The sequence below is a fragment of the Oreochromis aureus genome, linkage group 13, assembly GCF_013358895.1.
Source record: "Oreochromis aureus strain Israel breed Guangdong linkage group 13, ZZ_aureus, whole genome shotgun sequence".
NCBI lineage: Eukaryota > Metazoa > Chordata > Actinopteri > Cichliformes > Cichlidae > Oreochromis > Oreochromis aureus.
This window is the reverse complement of record NC_052954.1, coordinates 26,379-48,415: the sequence shown is the minus strand read 5'-3', so window position 1 is coordinate 48,415 and position 22,037 is coordinate 26,379. Positions and strand designations below refer to the sequence as shown.

At 42.1% G+C, this 22,037-nt stretch overlaps 1 protein-coding gene across 1 annotated transcript in view; it reads left to right on the top strand.

The window, feature by feature from the left end:
* The window catches only part of col13a1 (collagen, type XIII, alpha 1), a 174,579-nt gene extending 153,476 nt beyond the window's left edge, over positions 1 to 21,103 (top strand). Inside the window, exons 33-38 of the mRNA XM_039621732.1 lie at positions 160 to 213; positions 301 to 354; positions 999 to 1,034; positions 3,499 to 3,585; positions 12,832 to 12,870; positions 19,755 to 21,103. Coding sequence (XP_039477666.1) covers positions 160 to 213; positions 301 to 354; positions 999 to 1,034; positions 3,499 to 3,585; positions 12,832 to 12,870; positions 19,755 to 19,787 — 303 coding nt within the window. The 3' untranslated portion in view covers positions 19,788 to 21,103. The remainder of the gene's footprint in view (positions 1 to 159; positions 214 to 300; positions 355 to 998; positions 1,035 to 3,498; positions 3,586 to 12,831; positions 12,871 to 19,754) is intronic.
* The last annotated feature ends 934 nt before the right edge of the window (positions 21,104 to 22,037 follow it).

Below are 22,037 nucleotides of genomic sequence, written 5' to 3'. Positions count from 1 at the left end.
AGAAATGTTCTGTTATGTCAGATTTGTGAAGAACTGGTCTAAATGCTCCAAGATACATTGTACCAGAAAGCTTGTTGATTTACTGATTTGAGGGATTTGATGATCCTGACTATTCTGTTTGTATATCCTACTATTTACTTTCCTTAACATGTTTTAAAGGGTCTAGTAGGACCTGCAGGTGTGCCAGGGCCAGCAGGACCAAAGGGAGAGACAGTGAGTAACTTTTTTTTAATTCTAAAAGATACATTGAGTTTAAGATCAGGCGGAATGTACAACTGATTGTTTCTGTCACAACTACAGGGTGAAAAGGGTGATCCTGGAATCCCAGGACCAACAGGGCCACAAGGCATCCCCGTAAGTCTGTTTGTGTGTGTGTGTGTGTGTGTGTGTGTGTGTGTGTGTGTGTGTGTGTGTGTGTGTGTGCGCGCGCGCGCGCGCTCGGGGCAGGGGGGTAACATTGATAACATTTTGATTTGCATTTGCATCCTTCACAACAATATGATTTACACATCAAAGGGTAGGGAGGTGAACTGTGCTGGTGCAAGAGAAATAAGATCAAGTACTATCCATACAGTACAATCCTAAAGAAGGCCATTTGTTCCTGCTTTCAATGACACTGCAAGAGTTCAAGAAACAATTCATAGCAATGTTTGCATTTGTTAAGTTTCAAACTCATGCGGCAGGTACACACTGCTGTCACAAACACATCTACTGGGATTTCAGTTGTGTGTGGGACAATGCTTCAGTTTCATTTTCACTCACTATTTGGTTAAATGTAAAGCTGTTTCAAAGCTGTTTAGTAAAGATATGGAAAAATGTATGTGTGTATTAAAAGTGTATGGAATGAGTTCTATTCCATATTAACACACCAGCATCACTTTTTTATGGAGAGGACTGTATTTGGCAAAATAACAACAGTGATAAAAACATCTGTCCTAATTCCCCAAATACAGTCATAAGGCACAGTCCACAATGTTACATCTCATTTCTTTTTACAGGGCTTAGTAGGACCACAGGGACTCAAGGGAAATCAGGTAACATACTGTCTGCAGTGTTTGGCCTATTATAAAAATAATGTAACTAACGTGATTGTGGTTGATCATCTGTGCACGCACACACACGTGTAATTTCATTTATTAAGTAGTTTATGTTGGTAAATATTATTACCACAGTTGACATTTACATCCACAAAATTATTTAACCTCTGCTGAAATTTCTTTCTGAGAAACTCAGACGATGTACTATCTAATATATACAGATAATATCTGAATTTCAATAAAGAAATGTTCTCTTTGATATTATGCATAAAAATAAAGATCAGTGAGTCATAGTTTAGGCAAATTGTTTGGTTTGCAGTGGATTTGCTTTGAACCCAGTGGTCACTTATTATGGAGGCATCTCGATGTCAGGTTTAGTGTTAAAACAGTCATAATCAATTTTAGTTCCAGTGCTAATGTTAAACTATTCTAACAATATCCTCAGTGACATCCTCTAAAGCACCTTTGTTTTTAGTGGAACTAAAGATAAAAAACTGTTTTATGAATGAAAAAAATCATTGTGTGCTGGCCACATACCCATCCCCTCAGAGAATGCCTGTTTCCTTCCCATTAACCTGTGACAATTAATATTTCTTCTTCCATTTCTTTTTTTAATCTTTGTGGGCTCTTTCAGCACATTCAACTGGCCTCACTTTCAGTGTACACCTACAGAACCCCAAACAACACACCTAAATGTGAATATCCAGTTGAAAGTGTTGAAGCTGTGAGATTGTGTTGCTGTTTTTACTCTTTTTCCTATCTTCCTTTGTTTCCGCAGGTCTTCCTATCCCCTTTTCCTTCCCTTCACCTTGCTCTGTGGCCTGTGGCTCTTTTTATTGCTGGGATTGCCCTCTCTCCCTCTCACAAATTTTGGCCTTCTGTTCCTCTTCCTCCTGCATTCTAATGTAGTCTTGGGTTTCTTCTCTTACACTTCCTCTTAACTAGTCTTGCTTAACAGTAGCTCTTCCTTCCAAGCATCCTTTAAGTCCCTCCAGCCCCTGAACCTTTAACCTGTAACTCAACTTTCCAGTCAGTGTACTCTCATCACTGTAAAATGTGTCTACTCTTTAGATGCTAGCACAACAAGATTTTCACATGTTCCTGGGTTCATCTTTGTTTTTTAGACAGCTTGTACAAATCTACCTGTGATCAGTCTAAACCTTACACCAAATATTACTAGTGTCTTTACTACAGGTGCTAAGAAATACTACATCTGTGATAAACTGCTAAAAACCCAAGCACTGGGTTTAATGGTATCCAGGTGGGACGACAGAAACAAAAAAGACTGCATCAAAAGTCATTTTTTGCTTAAAGTTACAGCATGAAACTCGTATCTCTTAATCCCTGCCTGTGGGAGCAGACACAGATGACACAAACATTGACCTGAAGGTCCTTCTGTTTGCTTGAATATTATTGGGTCTTTACCTTAGAATCAAAGTAAACACTTATAAGACCTTTAATGCCTTGAAGCAGCTTGATTTAAATTGGAGCTACATAAAACTGAATTGACCTGAACTGAATCCACTTGATGAAGTCACATAATCATTTTGAAATAGCTTCAACTCTAACATAAATTCAGAGGATGCCAAAGTAGCACACGTAATGCAATTAAATAATGAAAACAATGGATTGGTGTTTTTTATTTTGATATATATGTTAATATTGAGAAAGCGTCAATCTGTTATTCTTGGTCTGACAGGGTGATATGTTTGTTTTTTAAAAATGGTGCAGGTTTTAAGTTTAACCAATCAGCATCATGCCCTGGCCAGCAGTTAATCAGGTTGGTCAGAAATACTTTTTCCCCTCCTGCTGTTAGATTCCTTTTTAACACCTAAATGTAGACTTCGGTTTGTAAATTTAGTCGATTTTTCCCGTAAAAGACAAAGTTATTTATCAGGAATTCTCCACAATGCAAGAAAATAAACTATGCATCAAATTCCAACACTTTTTTGACCCTTCGTCTTACTGTGGCAAGTTTAAATGTCACTGTAGGCTGTAGTTCAGGAGTTAGAGCAGATCATCTACTACATCTACATCTGGGCAAGACACTAACGCCAAGTTGCTCTCTAATGCATCCATTAGGGTAAGAATGTGTGTTAATGTTAGCTAGAAAGCACTTCAGTAGAAAAAAGTGCTTGTGTGAACGGGTGAATGACCCAAGCTGTATAAGCTGTATGTGCACTATTTCGTAGTGTGCATGTTGTTCCTGGTGGGAAACCTGGGCACCAACTGCAATGGCTTACTTTTTTATTTTTCCCTCTACTCCCTCCCACTCTCCAGTGAATTTAGATTGCTAAATCATACAAAAAAACAAGTGAATTAAAATGACGGTAAAATTTCTCATATCATCTGTTGCATATGTCAAAAAACAGCTATTGAAATCTTACAACAAAAAGCATTTGCTTCTATTGTGGTGTAATAAGGAGGATTAAATTTGTTCTTTTTAATACACTGTTTGCAGGGAGAGAGGGGCAAGAAAGGCAACAGGGGGGCCAAAGGGGATAAGGGAGACCAAGGAGCACCTGGATTAGATGCCCCCTGTCCATTGGTATGTCAGTAGTTCTGTGTTTAGCCATGAGGCAAAGGGAAGAAGCAACAAGTTACTCTCAGGATCTGTCAGTTAGTCAGCTTCCTTTTGCCTCATTTAATGTTTCTAATCAACCTCAAAGTGGTTTTGGTCCAGTGGTCCAGCTGTAGGTTATTTTGACAACACGACTAGAATCAATCTACATCCTAAAATCCCTCATCCATTCAAAACACCAAAGGAGGAGGTGTAGGACATTATAATAATGTCACACTATCACACCATGTGCAACTATCCCTGCTTGTAGTAATCATTTTCATAATCATAATAATATATATCTGTATCTTTCAAGTGGCATACTAAGGAGCAGCAATGCTACATAAATGATAAATTAGGCATTACTAATACCTTAGTAATACTTAATAGTGTGACATTATTATAAAGTACTACTAAAAAAAGAAATGCATTCATTAGAACAAAGATGCTTGAGACTGGATCACAGCTATGATTGAGGAACTTTTCTTCCAGGTCCCAGACAGACAGGAAACAGGCAGCCGCTGCTAACAGATACCAAAGTATTCCAACTCCACGCTGCGCTTTCTTCCTGCACCTTCACCTCTGTAGCTTTGTAATAAGGAAAGTTAGACAGTTCAGCATAGACTAGCTATAGGCAAGAGCTTCTAATACTAAATCAAAATCAATAGCATACTTACTGTCAGATTTCTCTCTGGTGTTATTTTATCCATTACTGTCCTTCAGCACTGTTGGCTCTGTTCTTCCAGCCACAGTGCACTGGTTGTTTTGAACAAGCAAAGCAATCAAAGACTGGGGAAGATGTTGATGGTCTGCTCTGATTATACCAGTCAGATACTGTTAGTGAAATGTTAGAGAAGATTAACCTCTGCATTAGAATCAGAGATACCATTTCCTTACAAGTCCATATCAGTGAGCCCGGTTCCTGTCAGTCTCAGGTTTCCTGCATGTTTAGGAAACTGAAGTCAGTCACCTCGTGGAGAGACATTGAGATCTCCCTGCCATTAAGCAGTAGAGGGAAAACACTCTTCTGCTGCACGAGCTGCAAAACTAAACTAAAATTAAATGGCTGATTTCACAAACAGGGTTTCCGAGGCATTAAAGGGGAAAAAGGTGAACCGGGCTTGCCAGGCCTGGACGGGCTGGATGCCCCTTGCCCTGTGGTATGGTGCTCTTTCTTTCCCTTTACTAGCATGCCTTTAGCTACCCTTAACCACACTCCTCTTTATGGATCCTACAGTGCATCGCTGTAAACAACAATATGCACTTTTGCATGATAGTTTAAATTTATTGTAATCAACTCACTGCTTCCTCTACAATATGGTGAGACAACATAACATAATCAAGCCTTTCGAGATGAGAACAAATACGTGATTTAACTCTTGTAGTCTTATAACTGCTAAAAACCTTCGAAACATAACATCACGTACAATTGTGACTAATACACCAACCTCAGATCTAAAACCTTCACAGTGTTATTTTCAAATATAGTAATGCCTTTAGCAATGGTTTCCTACACTGTTTCTTGCATGGGGCACTATTTTCCCCTATCTACAAGGCAATAGACTACCACAGGGAGTGAAAACCAGCCACAGGGGCCACTAGCCACCATGTGCTATTTCCACGGATACATGGGCAGGGTTGCATCAGAAGGGCATCCATTCTTTATGATCCACAAACATGTGGATTTAGTGTATCCTCTACACAGGAGACTTGTTGAGGGAATATAATCCTGGCTTAATTTTCATTTCTAAAATATTTAAAAGGAGAATGGGAGGCAGAGCCTTCAAATTTCAGAGCCCTCTTCTGTGGAACCAGCTCCCAGATTGGCTTAGTTACACTGCAATAGGTCTAGGCAGCTTCCCATGATGCATGGAGTGTTTCAGTGTTTTTTGTTATCTCACCTTTTTCACTCTCTATGTGCCCTCACACACCACTCTGCATCTAATCATTAGTTCTTATTAATCTCTGGCTGTCTTTCCCAGCATGCATTATTTCTCTCCTGTCACCCCCAACCGATCCCGGCAGATGGACGCCCCTCCCTGAGCCTGGTTCTACCGAAGGTTTCTTCCTGTTAAAAGGGAGTTTTTCCTTCCCACTGTCACCAAGTTCTTGCTAAAAGGGGGTTGTTTGATATTTGGGGTTTTCTATGTATTATTGTAGGGTCTCTACCTTACAATACTAAGTTCCTTGGGGTGACTGCTGGTGATGAGGTTCAGAATTGAATTAAATACAGGATAGTATTCAAGGGATGGGTTCAAGGTAGGGGTGAGATCATCAGTGATTGGCTCTGAGCCACTTGTTATTTGCAGTGGTGGGGGATAGGTTGACAGGTGAGCAGGCAGGCGTCTGTCTCTGACTGTGATGTTTGTAGACATGATCTACAGTGAGAGGAAGGATTTATTCACTGGAGAGAAAATACATGAATTCTGTAGTAGCAAGTTGAAGTACATGTATGTGAACCAGGGGAGACCGGTGGAAAAGAGTAAAGAAAAGAGATTTGCTAATCTGTTAATCTGTAAAGGAAACATTAGGTATGTCCCAATTCATAGGCCGCATCCTTCTGAGGCCACATTTGAAGGCCTATTATGTCACAGCGACACGATGAAGGCTGCCCAAATTCGAAGACAAATCAGACAAATGCATCCTTCATTTCCCCGAATTTGAAGGATGGGTCGAGTGTGTCCTTCGTGGCACAACCTATCCCAGAATTCAAACCCTAATTCCGATGTTTTCGGAGACGTCTGTTACCCACCACCTCGATAGCTGACTGGGAGTTTGAGAACAGCGAACTCCCAGAACATCAGACCCCCTGCGGTTTTTCGGTACTCAGGTTAAACATGATATATAAGTCACTTATATAACTTAAAAATGTTATTGTTTGACTTTTTTCGGTGTTTTATTTGTTCTTGAGTAAATCGGTTTGGCTGAGATTAAAGTTATAGCTTTCACACAGCTGAATAATGTCAGGGCTAGCGAAGCAGACTCAGGCGCAGACCACAAGTTCCTTCAAACCAAAAGTGAATTTATTTACAGTGTCCTCCACAGTGAAATATATATACACAACGGTGTCTGGGGAAAAGGGGTCGGGGTTCCAGGGTCCGGGAGTGAAAGGGGCAGGAGTCCAGGGAGGGAAGATTTCCACACAGCTCTCGCGAACACAAACAACTCTTCTTCCCACTACCACTCTTGCTCACGCTTAGTCACAGTGCACAGGGAATGGGTCCGGAGGAAATCTATACACAGACAGAGAAACAGTTAGTCTCCAGGTGCAGGCGTACTCACGAACACAAATTGCAGAGAGCAGGACGACTGACGCTGATGGCTCAACGATCCAGCGACGAGTAGAGCAGATCCACCATCTTAAGTAGGACTCGTAATCAGCGGCTGGTGTGCTGATTATCCCCAGTGCGTGGGCCAGGGCAGGAGCCCATACTGAGCTCCGCCCCGGCAGGAGAAAGAGAGAGTGGGAGAGGACGAGAGAGAAAGAGAGAGCAGAGGCGAGAGAGGAGAATAAACAAAACAAAACATAGCGCCTGACATGATGTCAGCTGGCGAGGTGCGGGGACCATGACAGTACCCCCCCCTCAACGGGAGCCTCCCGGCGACCCACCAGGCTTGTCCGGATGCAGGCGGTGGAACTCCCGGAGCATGGCCCTGTCCAGAACGGCCGCTCGCGGGACCCAGGAGCGTTCCTCCACGCCATAGCCTTCCCAGTCCACCAGGTACTGACAGCCACGCCCCCGGCGCTGTGAGTCCATGATGCGAGTGATGGAGTAAGCTGGCAACCCATCCACGAGCCGGGCGGGAGGAGGGGGCCTGGAAGGAGGGCACAGAGGACTGGACCGGACAGGTTTGATTTGTGAAACATGGAAGACATCATGGATCTTCATATTGCGAGGGAGTTTTAACTTCACAGAGACAGGGTTGACCAGGTCAGAGATTTCAAAAGGACCGATGAAGTTGGGCGTAAGTTTTTTGGATTCGGTCCTGACAGGAACAAAGCGGGTAGAGAGCCATACCTTCTGGCCGACAGAGTAGTCGGGTGCTGGGGCCCGGTGCCGGTCTGCGATGCGTTTGTTGTTCTCCTTCGTGCATAGTAGAGCCGCTTGAGTGGCCCGCCAAACCCGTCGGCACCTGCGCAGATGAGCCTGAACGGAGGGTACAGAGTGCTCACCTTCCACAGCAGGGAAAAGAGGGGGCTGATATCCCAAGGAGGCTTCAAATGGAGACCGGCCGGTGGCAGAGGCAGTCAGGCTGTTATGGGCGTACTCGATCCATGGCAACTCCTCACTCCAGATGGTTTGATTGGTGGAGGCAACGCAGCGCAGGGCGGTCTCCAGTTCCTGGTTGGCCCGCTCGGACTGGCCGTTGCTCTGAGGATGATAGCCCGAGGATAGACTGACCTTTGCTCCCAGGGAGTTGCAGAATTCTTTCCAGACCCAAGAAGTGAATTGAGGCCCTCTGTCACACACAATGTCTTCCGGGATCCCATGCAGGCGGAAGACGTGAGTGGCGAGCAGGCGTGCAGTTTCTAGAGCTGTGGGAAGCTTAGGCAGAGCAATGAAATTAGCCGCTTTAGAGAAATGGTCGATTATGGTGAGAATGACGGTGTTACCTGCTGAAGGAGGTAGCCCGGTGATGAAATCCAGTGCTATGTGAGACCATGGTCTGGAAGGAGTGGATAACGGATGGAGCTGGCCCGCCGGGGGTTGGTTCGATGGTTTGTTTCGGGCACAGACAGCACAGGCGGTGATGTATTCCCGAGTATCTTGGGTAAGTGAAGGCCACCAGAAGTACTGCTGAAGAAACTTGACGGTGCGATGTATACCTGGATGGCATGAGAACTGGGCTGTGTGAGCCCACTGCAGAACCTGGGATCTGACGGAGCGTGGAACATAGAGTCTGTGGGCGGGTCCCCCTCCCGGATCCGGTTCGGCTTCCTGAGCCGCCTGGATGGCCGCCTCGATCTCCCAGGTGATGGCCCCAATAGTACAGGTTGCCGGCAGGATGGGATCCGGGTCCGCCTTTTCTTCAGCAGTGGAGAACTGACGGGAGAGGGCGTCCGGCTTGACGTTCCGGGAACCGGACCTGTAGGTGATCGAGAAGTGGAAACGGGTGAAAAACAGGGCCCACCTGGCCTGTCGAGCGTTGAGACGCTTCGCCGTTTGAAGGTAGGCCAGGTTTTTGTGATCGGTCCAGACCACGAAGGGTTGAGTGGTGCCCTCTAGCCAATGCCGCCATTCTTCCAGGGCGAGCTTAATCGCCAGCAGCTCCCGGTCGCCCACATCATAGTTTCGTTCTGCAGGGGTGAGACGACGGGAAAAAAAAGCACAGGGGTGCATTTTACCCTCCTTCTGTTGTGAAAGGACGGCCCCCACCCCTGAGTCGGATGCGTCGACCTTTACCACGAACTGAAGAGTGGTGTCAGGCTGGACCAGGATGGGCGCTGAGGTAAACCATTTCTTGAGCTCCTGAAAGGCTGATTGGGCGGCGTCACTCCACTGAAAAGCAAGCTTGGGAGAGGTTAACTGGGTTAACGGTAAGGCAATCCTGCTGAAGTCCCGTATGAATCTCCTGTAGAAATTAGCAAAGCCTAGAAAGCGTTGCAACTGGCGACGGTTGGGGGGCTCGGGCCAGTTCACAACAGCCTTGACTTTCACAGGGTCGGGTCGGAGATCTCCACGCTCGATTATGTACCCTAGGAAGGCAACAGTGGCCACATGAAACTCACATTTCTTGCTTTTGACGAACAGCCGGTTCTGCAGAAGGCGTTGCAGTACCAGCCGGACCTGGGTCTCGTGTTCAGCCTGGGAAGAGGAGAAGATCAGAATGTCGTCTAGGTAGACAAACACAAACCAGTTAATAAAGTCTCTTAGAACATCGTTGACCAGAGCCTGGAATACTGCAGGTGCATTAGTGAGACCGAATGGCATGACCAGATACTCGAAATGTCCGAGGTGGGTATTGAACGCTGTCTTCCATTCATCGCCGTCCCAAATCCGAACCAGGTGGTAGGCATTCCTCAAGTCCAGCTTGCTGAATATGGTGGCGCCCTGGAGAAGTTCGAAAGCAGAGGGGAGCAGAGGCAGTGGGTATTTATTTTTGACCGTAATGTTGTTGAGCCCCCGGAAGTCAATACAGGGTCGGAGAGTCTTATCCTTCTTTTCCACAAAGAAGAAACCCGCTGCGATGGGTGAGGAAGAGGCACGGATGATGCCAGTGGCGAGGGATTCAGTTATGTATTTCTCCATAGCCTCCCGTTCCGGCAATGAGAGGCTATATAGGCAGCTGGTCGGTAAAGGAACTCCCGGCAGCAGGTCTATGGCGCAGTCGTAGGGCCGATGGGGTGGCAGTGACTGGGCTCGGTCCTTCCGAAACACCTCAGCGAGATCGTGGTAAACGGACGGCACATGGTGGTGACCACGCCGGTGACCGATGTGCTAGGAGGTGAGGCAGCCTTAAGGCAGGTCATATGACACTCCTCTCCCCAGCCGGTGATGCCTCCTTTCTGCCAATTAATAGTGGGGTTGTGTTGCTGGAGCCAGGGATGCCCGAGAACTAACGGCGTTTGGGTGGAGTGAAAAACAAAGAAGCTAATCTCCTCCGAATGATTGCCAGACAGTGTGAGGGTGAGCGGTTCAGTGATGTGTGTGATGTCGGGGAGGCGCTGCCCTGACAAAGCCGTGACGCGTAAGGCGTGAGGCAGTGGCTCCACAGTTACACGGAGTTTTTTTGCTAGTTCAGAGTCAATGAAATTTTGTTCTGCTCCCGAATCGACGAGCACAGAAAGTGAATGACACTCGGAGTGGACCAGAAGTTTAGCTGGCAGGGCTAAACGTGGAGGAGATTTATCCTGATTTAACCCGCCCACCAGTACTCCTACCATTACTGGCAGGCGCGGCCTTTTGCTCACGACGGGCAGGAGGCGATCATGTGTCCCTTGTTACTGCAATACAGGCACTCACCGGCCGTGATGCGTCGCTGGCGTTCCGCAGCAGTAAGGTGGGAGCTGCCAATTTGCATGGGGTGTACCTCTCCATCGGCGCCCTCTGGTGTCCGGGAGGACCGGTAAATCGGCCGAGGCCTCCGCCCCTCGTTGCCCCGCGGCCTCCTGGGAACTGGAGTTCCGTGCTTGTCGGCGAGCCCGTAGCCGCTCATCCACCTTAATGCACAAAGCCATTAGTTCATCAAAAGCAGTGGGAAGGTCCCACATAATCAATTCATCTTCCAGATCCTCACGAATATTATTTAACAGTGTGGTCCTGAGCTCATCCGGTCCCCAGCTGGTTTCTTCTGCCAAAATCCAAAAGTCGATTGAATAGTCTGCCATACTCCGCTTACCTTGCTTGAAGTTAAGGAGGCGGAGTGCTGCAACCTCGGCTCCAGAGCCTCTGTTAAACACAGTCTTAAATTTAGCCACAAACACCTCAAAAGAAATCCCAGTGTCGGAATTTAATACCACCTGGGCCCATTTCAAAGCACGATCTCTTAGCATGTGCACAAAGAAAGCAATCTTCGCCCCGTCATTGTTATGAAAGCGCCGCTGTTCGCGGAAAATCAATGAGCATTGGGCCAGAAAACCGGAGCACTTTTCCGACTCACCCGTAAAAGATTCAGGCGAAGGCAGAGGACCGTCAGAGGATGGAGTGGCTGCCGATAGGGGGCTTGCCGTGGCCGCCGCGAGTGTTTCCTGCGGGGCAGGGTGAGCTGGCTGGGGATTTCCCGGCTGCCCGCCCCCTGGTGTGGTCAAACGGGAAACAGCTTGGGTTAGTGCGGCAATCTCACCTCGCAGCTGGTGTAACATTTGTTCGTGGTAGGTCAGCGCCGCTTCTTGGGCAGCCAGTGCCTGTCCAACGGTATTCTGGTCTGCTGAGTCCATGTTGTGGCTGGATCGTTCTGTCAGGGCTAGCAAAGCAGACTCAGGCGCAGACCACAAGTTCCTTCAAACCAAAAGTGAATTTATTTACAGTGTCCTCCACAGTGAAATATATATACACAACGGTGTCTGGGGAAAAGGGGTCGGGGTTCCAGGGTCCGGGAGTGAAAGGGGCAGGAGTCCAGGGAGGGAAGATTTCCACACAGCTCTCACGAACACAAACAACTCCTCTTCTTCCCACTACCACTCTTGCTCACGCTTAGTCACAGTGCACAGGGAACGGGTCTGGAGGAAATCTATACACAGACAGAGAAACAGTTAGTCTCCAGGTGCAGGCGTACTCACGAACACAACTTGCAGACAGCAGGACGACTGACGCTGATGGCTCAACGATCCAGCGACGAGTAGAGCAGATCCACCATCTTAAGTAGGACTCGTAATCAGCGGCTGGTGTGCTGATTATCCCCAGGTGCGTGGGCCAGGGGCAGGAGCCCATACTGAGCTCCGCCCCGGCAGGAGAAAGAGAGAGTGGGAGAGGACGAGAGAGAAAGAGAGAGCAGAGGCGAGAGAGGAGAATAAACAAAACAAAACATAGCGCCTGACATGATGTCAGCTGGCGAGGTGCGGGGACCATGACAAATAAACGTCAAACAGAAAACTGATTAAACAGAAGTGTGAGATGGTCAAGATTTTACTCCAGTGTCCTGTTATATTTTAGATAGCAAGGAGCAGACAGCTGAGTTTATTAAACTGTCTGCTGAGCTGCAAATCCTAAGGCTAGACCGTCCAATTTCACAGCCTCGCACTTCCGGCCTTCTCGGCCTTCGAAGGACCCGGCACGCGAAGACCGAAAAGGCCGGGTCCTCTGAAGGATGCGGCCTATGAATTGGGACATAGCTGTTGACTTTACCTGCTTATTGTAGCAAAAGTCTGTAAATGCCATAATATGCATGGTTGTTGCTATGGTGATAGTGTTTTCCTGTACAATTTGCAACAGTTGTAGTCCCAGATTTCAACCTGAACGGACACAAAAACGTAATTTCACCAATGAAAACTGCAGAAATAAATACTGCTGCTGTTTGTACCATGTCAACATATCTCAGGTTGCTTCAGCTCTTTCAGCTGTATTTGTTTCATTAGCATTAATACAGACTCGGTGCTGACATTTATTATTCTTCACAGAGGTAATTATAGAGTCGTTTTCAGGCCTGAAGGCATCTACAAAATCTGCATGAGTTGCACTTGTAGAATGCTGGGTGGTCAAAATATGTTTTTATTTTCATATAATTGTAAAGTGATTCAATATACTGTCCATTATTGCTTCTAATATTGTCTCTTTTTTACACTACATATTCCAGGGAGATGATGGTTTACCTGTACCTGGATGTTGGAATAAAGTACGTTTGTCACAGCGTTGTGTTTTTGCCTGACATTCTAACTTCATGGGGAACATCGTGTGTCCTAACAACTAATATTTTGCCTTTTGTTTTTCCTTGCAGTGACGATAACTTTGGAATGGCTTGTGTGATGTACATAGGATATTTATTTTTTTTTACTTTTACTATTCTATTATACATGGAAAAAAATAAATATATATGGCAATTTTGTACATATTGTTTATTTTAATAAATACAACAGTGTGTATGTAGTGTTTTTTATATATCTATGCATTGTTTTATATGATTGGATAAGTAAAAATGATAATGTGGCTGAATTTGCATTTTGTGAAGAGAATAATGCTCTTTAACTTATTGCATTATGTTTTGCTCTGTTGTGATAGACCATGCTGCACTGGGTTGTGGGGCTGGCAACATTTATAATTTAGCCTTTGGAAAGTCTTGGTTGAACTCTCCTCTGACAAAGTGTTGAAAACTATAATAATGAGAGCAAGCGCTGCATATAGACTAGTTCAAATTTCACTATATGTTCACACAGGGACAGGAAGCTATTTTAAATGTGCACTTTGAATTTTAGGCTGTTGTGCTCATATTACATGAAGACATAAGAGAACATGAAGACATAAGAGATCAAACTCATGTTTGTCAGTAACTACTATACTGGAGTGTCATATATTCACTTCCAGCTTTCCTAGGCATGCTGACCACCACAACTCACACTGTAGGGGAGCAGATGGGATGATGCCATGTTTGCTTTAGGAATTCTTGCTACACAGCAAAAAACAAGTGCATCATGTAGGAATGAATGGTTAAGACAAGTTGGCATGATAAGATCTGTCTATCCACCCACTTTCAGTCATAATTTTGGACACACCTTTTCATTGTAGATACAAACTGAAGACATCAAATATATAAGCAAGATAAATGGAATTATGTAGCAAAGAAAAAATGATAAATAACTCTAAATATGTTTTATATTTTAGATTCCACCCCTTGCTTTGTTGACAGCCCTGCATACCCTTGGCCCTTGTCTCAATGGACTTCATGATGTAGTCACCTGAAATGGTTTCATTTTGCAGGTGTGCCTTGTCAGGGTTCATTTGTGGAATTTCTTGCCTTCTTAATGAGGTTGGGACCATCGGTTGTGTTGTGCAGAAGTCAGGTTGGTGCATGGCTGACAGCTCTATTTGACAGAACGAATCAGCTAAGTAAAGAGAAACAACAGTCCATCATTACTTTAAGAACTGAAGGTCAGTTAGTCCGGAACATTGCTAAAACTGCAGTCGCAAAAACCATCAAGTACTATGATGAAACTAGCTCACATGAGGACGCCCCAGGAAAGGAAGACCAAGAGTCACCTCTATTGCTGAGGATAAATTCATCTGAGTCACCAGCCTCAGAAATCACAAGTTTAACAGCAGCTCAGATTAGAGCCCAGATAAATTCCACACAGAGTTCCAATAGCAGACACATCTCTATATGTTCAGAGGAGACTGTGTGAATCAGGCCTTTATGCTCACATAGCTGCTAAGAAACCACGACTAAGGAAAAGCAACAAGCAGAAGAGATTTGTTTGGGAAAGAAACACAAGGAATGGACATTAGAACAGTGGAAATCTGTGCTTTGGTCGGATGAGTCCAAATTCAGGCATAATGAACCCGCATGGCTACTACAGCATCCTGCAGCGACATGCCAGACCATCATTTATTCTCCAACAGGACAATGACCCCAAACACACCCCCAGGCTGTGTAAGAGCTTGACCAATAAGGGGAGTGATGGAGTGCTGCGCCAGATGGCCTGGCCTCCACAGTCACCTGACCTAAACCCAGTGGAGATGGTTTGGGATGAGATGGAGCACAGAGTGAAGGCAAAAGGACCAACAAGTGCTCAGCATCTCTGGGAACTCCTTCAAGACTGTTGGAAAACTGTCACGGCTCTGTGTGCAGGCAGGCAGAAATGAGGATCCAAACGTAGGACTCGTGGAGACAAAATAGCAACTCAAAAACCACAGCTTTATTGCTGGCAAAGAACAAAACAAACTGAACAATGAAAGTTGGGACCGGCAACACACAGGCAAATCTGAGGGTACGACGCGACACTGACACAGAGAAACACGGGGCTTAAATACACTGAGGCGTAATCAGAGAATGGGAAACAGGAGGGAGACACAGCTGGGAGAGATTAGGGCTAACGAGACAGGGGGAGCAAAACTAGAAACACTGACATAAGACATAAACCTTCAAAATAAAACAGGAAACAATTCACAAAGATGCAGACTAAGAAACACGGACTTACACAGAGGGAACACACGGGCAGAACTAAACCTAAACCAGAATAAGCCGGAACATACTAAATAATAATAATAATAATAATAATAATAATAATAATAATCAAAGCCTGACAAGAGATCAAGAAGATAACCAAAAATCAAACCAAAACATAAGAAAGTCAAAATGCTGGGTCAAAATGACCCAGAACCGTGACAGAAAACCATTTCAGCTGATGACCTCATGAAGCTCATGGAGAGAATGCCAAGAGTGTGCAAAGCAGGAATCAAAGCAAAGGGTGGATATTTTGAAGAATCTACAATATAAAAAAAGTTTTATTTCATACTATTTTGTTTACTATATAATTCCATTATATGTAGTAAACATAAAGGGGAGTGTAACTACCATGATATCAGCCCTTGGTTTTCGACTCTGGGGGTACTGTATTTGGAGTGTAAAATTATCAGCTAATCCTAGCAAGTTTTGGTGGGAAGCTGCATTTCGTGCCAGCAATGTGCTGACTTTTAGTGCTAAGTACATCATTAAAAATAGAATTTCACTCACCAAAACAGAAACAACTCTTGTAATATGTAACAAGCCATACTGTTTGTTAGATAATTCCAAACCACACAGCGTGGCAGCAAAACCAAGTTTAAGAACAAGCTGCTTCACTTGTTTTTTGCTGTGTAGGATCTTAGTACCATTAGCAAGAATGCGGCTGCCATATATTTATTAACTGTATGTTTCAACTCAAGTTCTATGGTGTCCTGCATATTATACATGTAGTTTCATATAGTTTAGAAGTGAGCTAAATGAGAGAGAATCTGTGTATGTGACAATTAACCTGCAGAAGTTGACTCATGTTATCAGAGGTTTAACATTTTTAGGAGTTTAAAAAAAGGGTATACTCTAAAAGTATTACATTATTAAATCTAGAAAATAGCTGTTCTGTCTCTTGCATACATACTACTACAGTATGAAAAAATATTTGACCTCTTTGTGATATTTATTTATGTATTTATTTTCATATTTGTCTGTAGGCATGATCAGCTGCAGTTGTCTGTATCAGCACACAAATCAAAGCAGCAACAACCATTTGGATAAGCGTTATTTATGCAAATTGAAGTCTTAAAAAAATACCCTCCATACATATGCTGTTAAGTTCTGTTGTATCCAAAGAGGCTAAAGCCAATTTTTGTAACTGGCTATAAGCTGTAAAATTGGTAATTTTAACAGTTGTTTTGTGGGGAATGATAAACCTTTGAAGCCAAGAGGTCGCCCATTGCATTATATCCAGACCAAACTTTGCAAAGTGATCATTTCATCAGTTAGGAGATCTAAACGTAGAGTGCTGTTTAACTGTTTTTAAGTTATCAAGTATTCCAAAGTGCTTTTAACACTTTGGAATACTTGTCAAGAAAGATCAACAAAGATTTTGTAACAATTTTGTAACAATTTTAATTCCAAGAAGGATCGATCCTGTAAACTCAATGTCTAATTGCACAACAGGAAAGTAACAGCTCTGTGTTGTTGCTTCATGTTATTCATCCACTTTTAGTTCATTCTATTTTTGTCAAATTCTCCTGATTTATGACCGCTGGGTTTAGTATCCTGGTGGCGGTAGATTTTTTTTTTCTAGTATTCACCCCATTATTTTTCAAACATTGCCACTCTCATTTAAGGCATGCTGCTGCTGCAATCTCCACATAGTCTCATCCTGATATGAAGAAAGCTGTAACCTTATTGGACAATGTATATCCTTTTTTTTTTTTTTATCTACAAACACTTTTTCTAACAGCTGTTCTCATTAACCTCATTAACAAAAGTGAGCAGAGTGGAAATGAATCCATTATATGCTGCTGCTCTTTGACAAAGCTTTGTGTGTGTTGTGCTCTGCCTGAATTTGATGTTGCCATTAGAGATTATTGTTGGATCATTCCCAGCGAATATTCATTGTGTCATTTTGCTGCACCTAAATTAACTTAGTCACCAGTTAGCCTTGTTTTCGCTCTGATATTTATCATGCATACTTATGCTCAGATATTTAAAATATTTATTTTGTTCAGTGACAGTCATAATTAAGAGTACATTTATAACGATTTGGACTAAAAATAATTTAAGTGTACCCATTAGTTACAGAGTATCACAATCCAAACGGTAGACCCTGTTTAATCTGCGCTCCAGAGGATTGCATTGTTTTATGTTGTGAGGTTGTTGTTATGTCATTAACTTCAGTGCAATCCAGGTTTGAAGAGGTTTAAAACTGTATGTTAATAAAATACATGGCATTTTTGACTCGAATTCTATGCTGTGCTACATATTATAAATGTAGATTAGTATAGTTATCATCACAGACAGTAAAGAACCAGCTGCTGCACTTGTTTTTCCTGTAATGTTTGACAGAGTTTTAAGGTAGCCCTTTACCAGTAAAATAGTGAAAACTACGTGAGCAAAAAAGCAAACGATATACTCTAAAAGTATTCAGTTATTAAATCCCAAAAATTAGCTTTTCTACACTCTTACATACATACAGTACTGTGAAAAAGTATTTGCGCTCTTCGTGATTCCTTATTTATTTCTTTATTTACATATTTGTCACATATGTTTCACATCATAAAACAAATTTCAATATGTGACAAAGATAACACGAATAAATACAAGACAGACTGACACACTCCAACCATCACGTCTGACTGTTGGTAAGATATTCTTTTTGTAAAGTTCATCTCTTGTCTTTTCAGTCCACAGAATGTTTTTTCAACAGTCAAGATGATTTTTACAAATATGATCATCATTTAAAAACTGTATGTTGTATTTACTTGAGTTATCTTTGTCTAATACATGAAATTGGCTGCATTTCCTTTATAGTTCATGCGATTCTTTTTGCACTTCATTGGTTGTTTGCTGTGAAATTCAATGTAGCGGTGTAGAGAGGCAAGATTACAAAATCTTGTCATAAAAAAAAACTGTATTATGTCACGTAACTACAGTTATTCATTCCCTAATACAAATAAAGAATGTTATTGTTTCTGTTCATCAAGGTACATTTTGTACAGAACTGCAAATGTTTATGTCATCAAGTGTTTGTATTAGCATGAATCATATTTAATGCACGTTGGGCTCAGTGCAGATATACACTAAATTGCCAAAAGTATTTGGTCCACTGCCTAGACATATATATATGACCTTGTGTGACATCCTGTTTCTGGCGGTTGGGATTCGTGGCGCGACTGCGGGGAAGGCTGATACACCTGAGCTCAATCAGGTCATCACGCCTCCTCTGCATAAAAGACGAATGAACTGGGTCCTAACGTTGTTATTGTGCAGCTGCAAAACTGCAGCCGAGTCTACAGAGAACAAGCAACCGGAATAAAAGAGTGTGTGAAAAGTGTTAAGATGTGGTCGAGTTCGTTGCCACGACATTTTTAATACATAGGGTTTAATATGATGTTTGCTAGCCTCTGCAGCTAAACAGCTTCAACTCTTCTGGGAAGGCTTTCCACATGGTTAAGATCTGTGTTTATGAGAATTTTTGATCATTCTACACAGAAGTGCATGTGTGAGATCAGACACTGACCTTGCAGTCTTGCATTTGAGTTCACTGTCTCTGCTGTAATTCATCCCAAAGTTGTTCTATCAGCTTGAGGTCAGGACTTTATGTCTTTATGGACCTTACTTTGTGAACTGGTGTGCAGTCATGTTGAAACAAGAAGGGGCCATCTCCCAACTATTCCCACAAAGTTAGGAGAATTAAATTGTCGAGAATCTTTTGGTATACAGTGGTCCCTCGTTTATCGCAGGAGTTACGTTCTAAAAATAACCTGCGATAGGTGAAATCCGTGAAGTAGCCAACTTTATTTTTGCAATTATTATAGATGTTTTAAAGCTGTAAAACCCCACATACACACTTTATACACTTTTCTCAGACAGGCATGAACATTTTCACACTTTTCACTCTTCTTTAAACACTTCCAAAGTTCAAACCTTCATAGAAAAGTAAGTCCAGTGTTATAGAATGAAACCAAAGATGAAACCCTGTTTTCAGATCCAACTACATAGAAAGGAAATACAATCTATGTTTGTTTTCAACAGTGTCTTGCAAACAAGTTCAGGAGACTAGGTAACACTGTAATATGCCCGGTGACTAATGGCATGATTCCTCTGTAATTAAAAGGAATTTCAGTGTATTTTATTTGAAATTACAATGTAATTATATTTATATACACATAATTAGCCTTAGACCGCTACAATAAGTGGGGAACAAGTCAGACTTTTATGGGAAACAAATAAATAATTATACTATAAGTACATTTATTTAGTGCCTAAGTAATTTTAAGTACTGCGCAATTTCCTAGGTAGGAAATAAATATTATGGAGCAGCTAAATCTAGCCTAACTTTGAGATATTTTTCAGGAAATGAGACAAAAATTATACTGTAAGTAATAAAACTATAGGCGAAATGTATATATTGACTTTTTAGCCACTTTTATGGCTGGAGTAAATCAGAACTTTAGCAGCAGGAAGTAGGGAAGAGATGTCCAGTACATAAGTTCAGTTGAAATCTTAATATTTCTGCTTGTCTGTTATTTTTATTAAAACTGTGCTCATGTTTAAAGGGTCAACATCCTTTTCAACTGGCAAAGAAGTAGCACTACTGCAGATGATCTCCCACAAGCCACCAGAAGGAAAACTTTGGATATAGTGTTTGCAGTTTTTACCCAGTTGGCTTTTCAACTTTTTCCTGCAGGCTGGGCACAGGGCGAGTAGTGTCAGAGACTCTGGTGGCTATGCTATGCTGAACACAGTAACCTCAAAATGACTGGATAGTAGAACCTTTGCTCCATGGTGTAGTTGGTCATTGAAGTCTTTCTGGACAGAACAACGATGAGACTATCACAACCACAGAGAGCTAGAGGTTGAGACTTTACCTGCTGATCTGTTCCACTGACTGATCTGTTTATCACCTAAAAAAAAAGCATGGTCACTTGCAATGTGTTGTGTTTGATTTCACATCATTACTGTAACTGTGATAAAGAATTCAGAGCAGCTCACAGAGCAGATATATGCCATGTGTTTCCATGAAAAACCAAAATGCAAAGGGAGACCCACTTGATGATTCCTTACTGATACTAGTTGACACACTGCCTTTAAAAAAAAATCCCTTTAACTGCAGCTATGACCATTTTTGAATGATTGTGCTGTATGTATGATGTGTGATACCAGCATCACACATCATGTTTGTTCTCATATATGATATTTTTTACTTTTTTGTATGAACGCCATGTTCACTGCTGTATATGTATGTAAAGTACAAGATGAGAATTTTATGTATAAATGTACCTAGCTTGTAAATGGAGTGCATGAATTAAACATCTTTTAAGTAGTGAATATGCATCACAGTTCTGAAAAGGTGGTATTCATATCTTGATAAATGATTTCTTGAGAAATGTATAATTTGTAAAATACTTTGACCTATTGTTTACCAGAATTACATAATTTTAACATTTGCATCTTCCGTATGTCCAGCCCCGTCACTTATTCTGGCTCAGAAAAGTCACATTTGTCATTCATAATATTGAAATGTAATTAATCTTTTTCCATCTAAAAACATCACAGCTTAAATCTTTTTGCTCATTTGTTACTGTACATTCAGATAGCATAAAATGACTTGTCAGCATTTCACCTTCCTGTTATTGTAGTTCAGATGTACAGAAGCATTCCATGTCATCCTGACAGCTGCCATGTAAACAGACTCGGGTCAAAGTCGTATTTTATTTTATTGGGATTTTTCAGTTTTGGAGTTCAGTAGTAAAAGAATGATGTTTGATTTTTTCGTTGGGTACAAGTGCACCTGGAAAATCATATAGTTATATTTATTAAAATTTAAAACAAAATTATCAATCACATAGCTTAATTCAATATTGTTGTAAGTGTCAACACTACAGAAGCGTAGAGCTGCCATCCAGGCAAAAGAAAAATAGAGTTATATGACATTATAACATGAAAACTTTATTGTTCTAACAATATACTTCTCACATTTGAACAACATAATATCACGTATTACAATATAACTATATAAATATTATATTGTAATAACATGATAATATGTTGTTCAAATGTGAAAAGTATATTGTAAAAACAATAAACTTTTCACATTATAACGTGATATGGTTCTATTTTTCTTTTCCCTGGGTGGCAGCTCTACACTTCCATACAACACTCAAAGTAATGCAGCTTCAAAAAAATACTAGTAAAGAAAAGACTACATTTATTTCTTTTTTGACAGTGCTATCTATGAAATAATGTTGTTGTTTAATTTAAATGAGTTAAACACTGTCTTTGTTTTCTTTGGTTGTCAGATAATGTTGTTTATTAGCTAATCATATGCTGTTTTGTTTATTTGATTTTTTTTTTAATTGGTGTTTTATTTATTTAACTGTTTTGTCTATTAGATCTGGATCTCTTGTCTAAAACTGCAAAAAGGGACTTGGTGGAGGATGCAATCTCCAAATAACCTTCTGGTTGTGCAATGTATATTATGTATTATATAATCAGTTTTATATGTTTAGTTGCATTATTGGTTTATCTGTTTATAAATCTAATTACATTTGTCCCTTACCTGTACTTATTAAGGTTTTGTAGACATGCAGCCCCCATCCACATGATGTTAACCTCCTGCCCCAGTTATACAGGCTTTTGTACCAATCACTGAACCCCCTGGCAACCACCTGTCGCTAGGGAAAATGTGTAATGCCTAACTAGTTTGCAAAATTGATGGACTTATCTACAAACTCTGGTTAGCTACTTTCCCAGCTGTAGCGAAACTATGAAGAGGGCAACACAAACAGGAAAGTTGTACCTCCACCCAGTAAGACAACAGTTTTCAGAAACCACTGCCA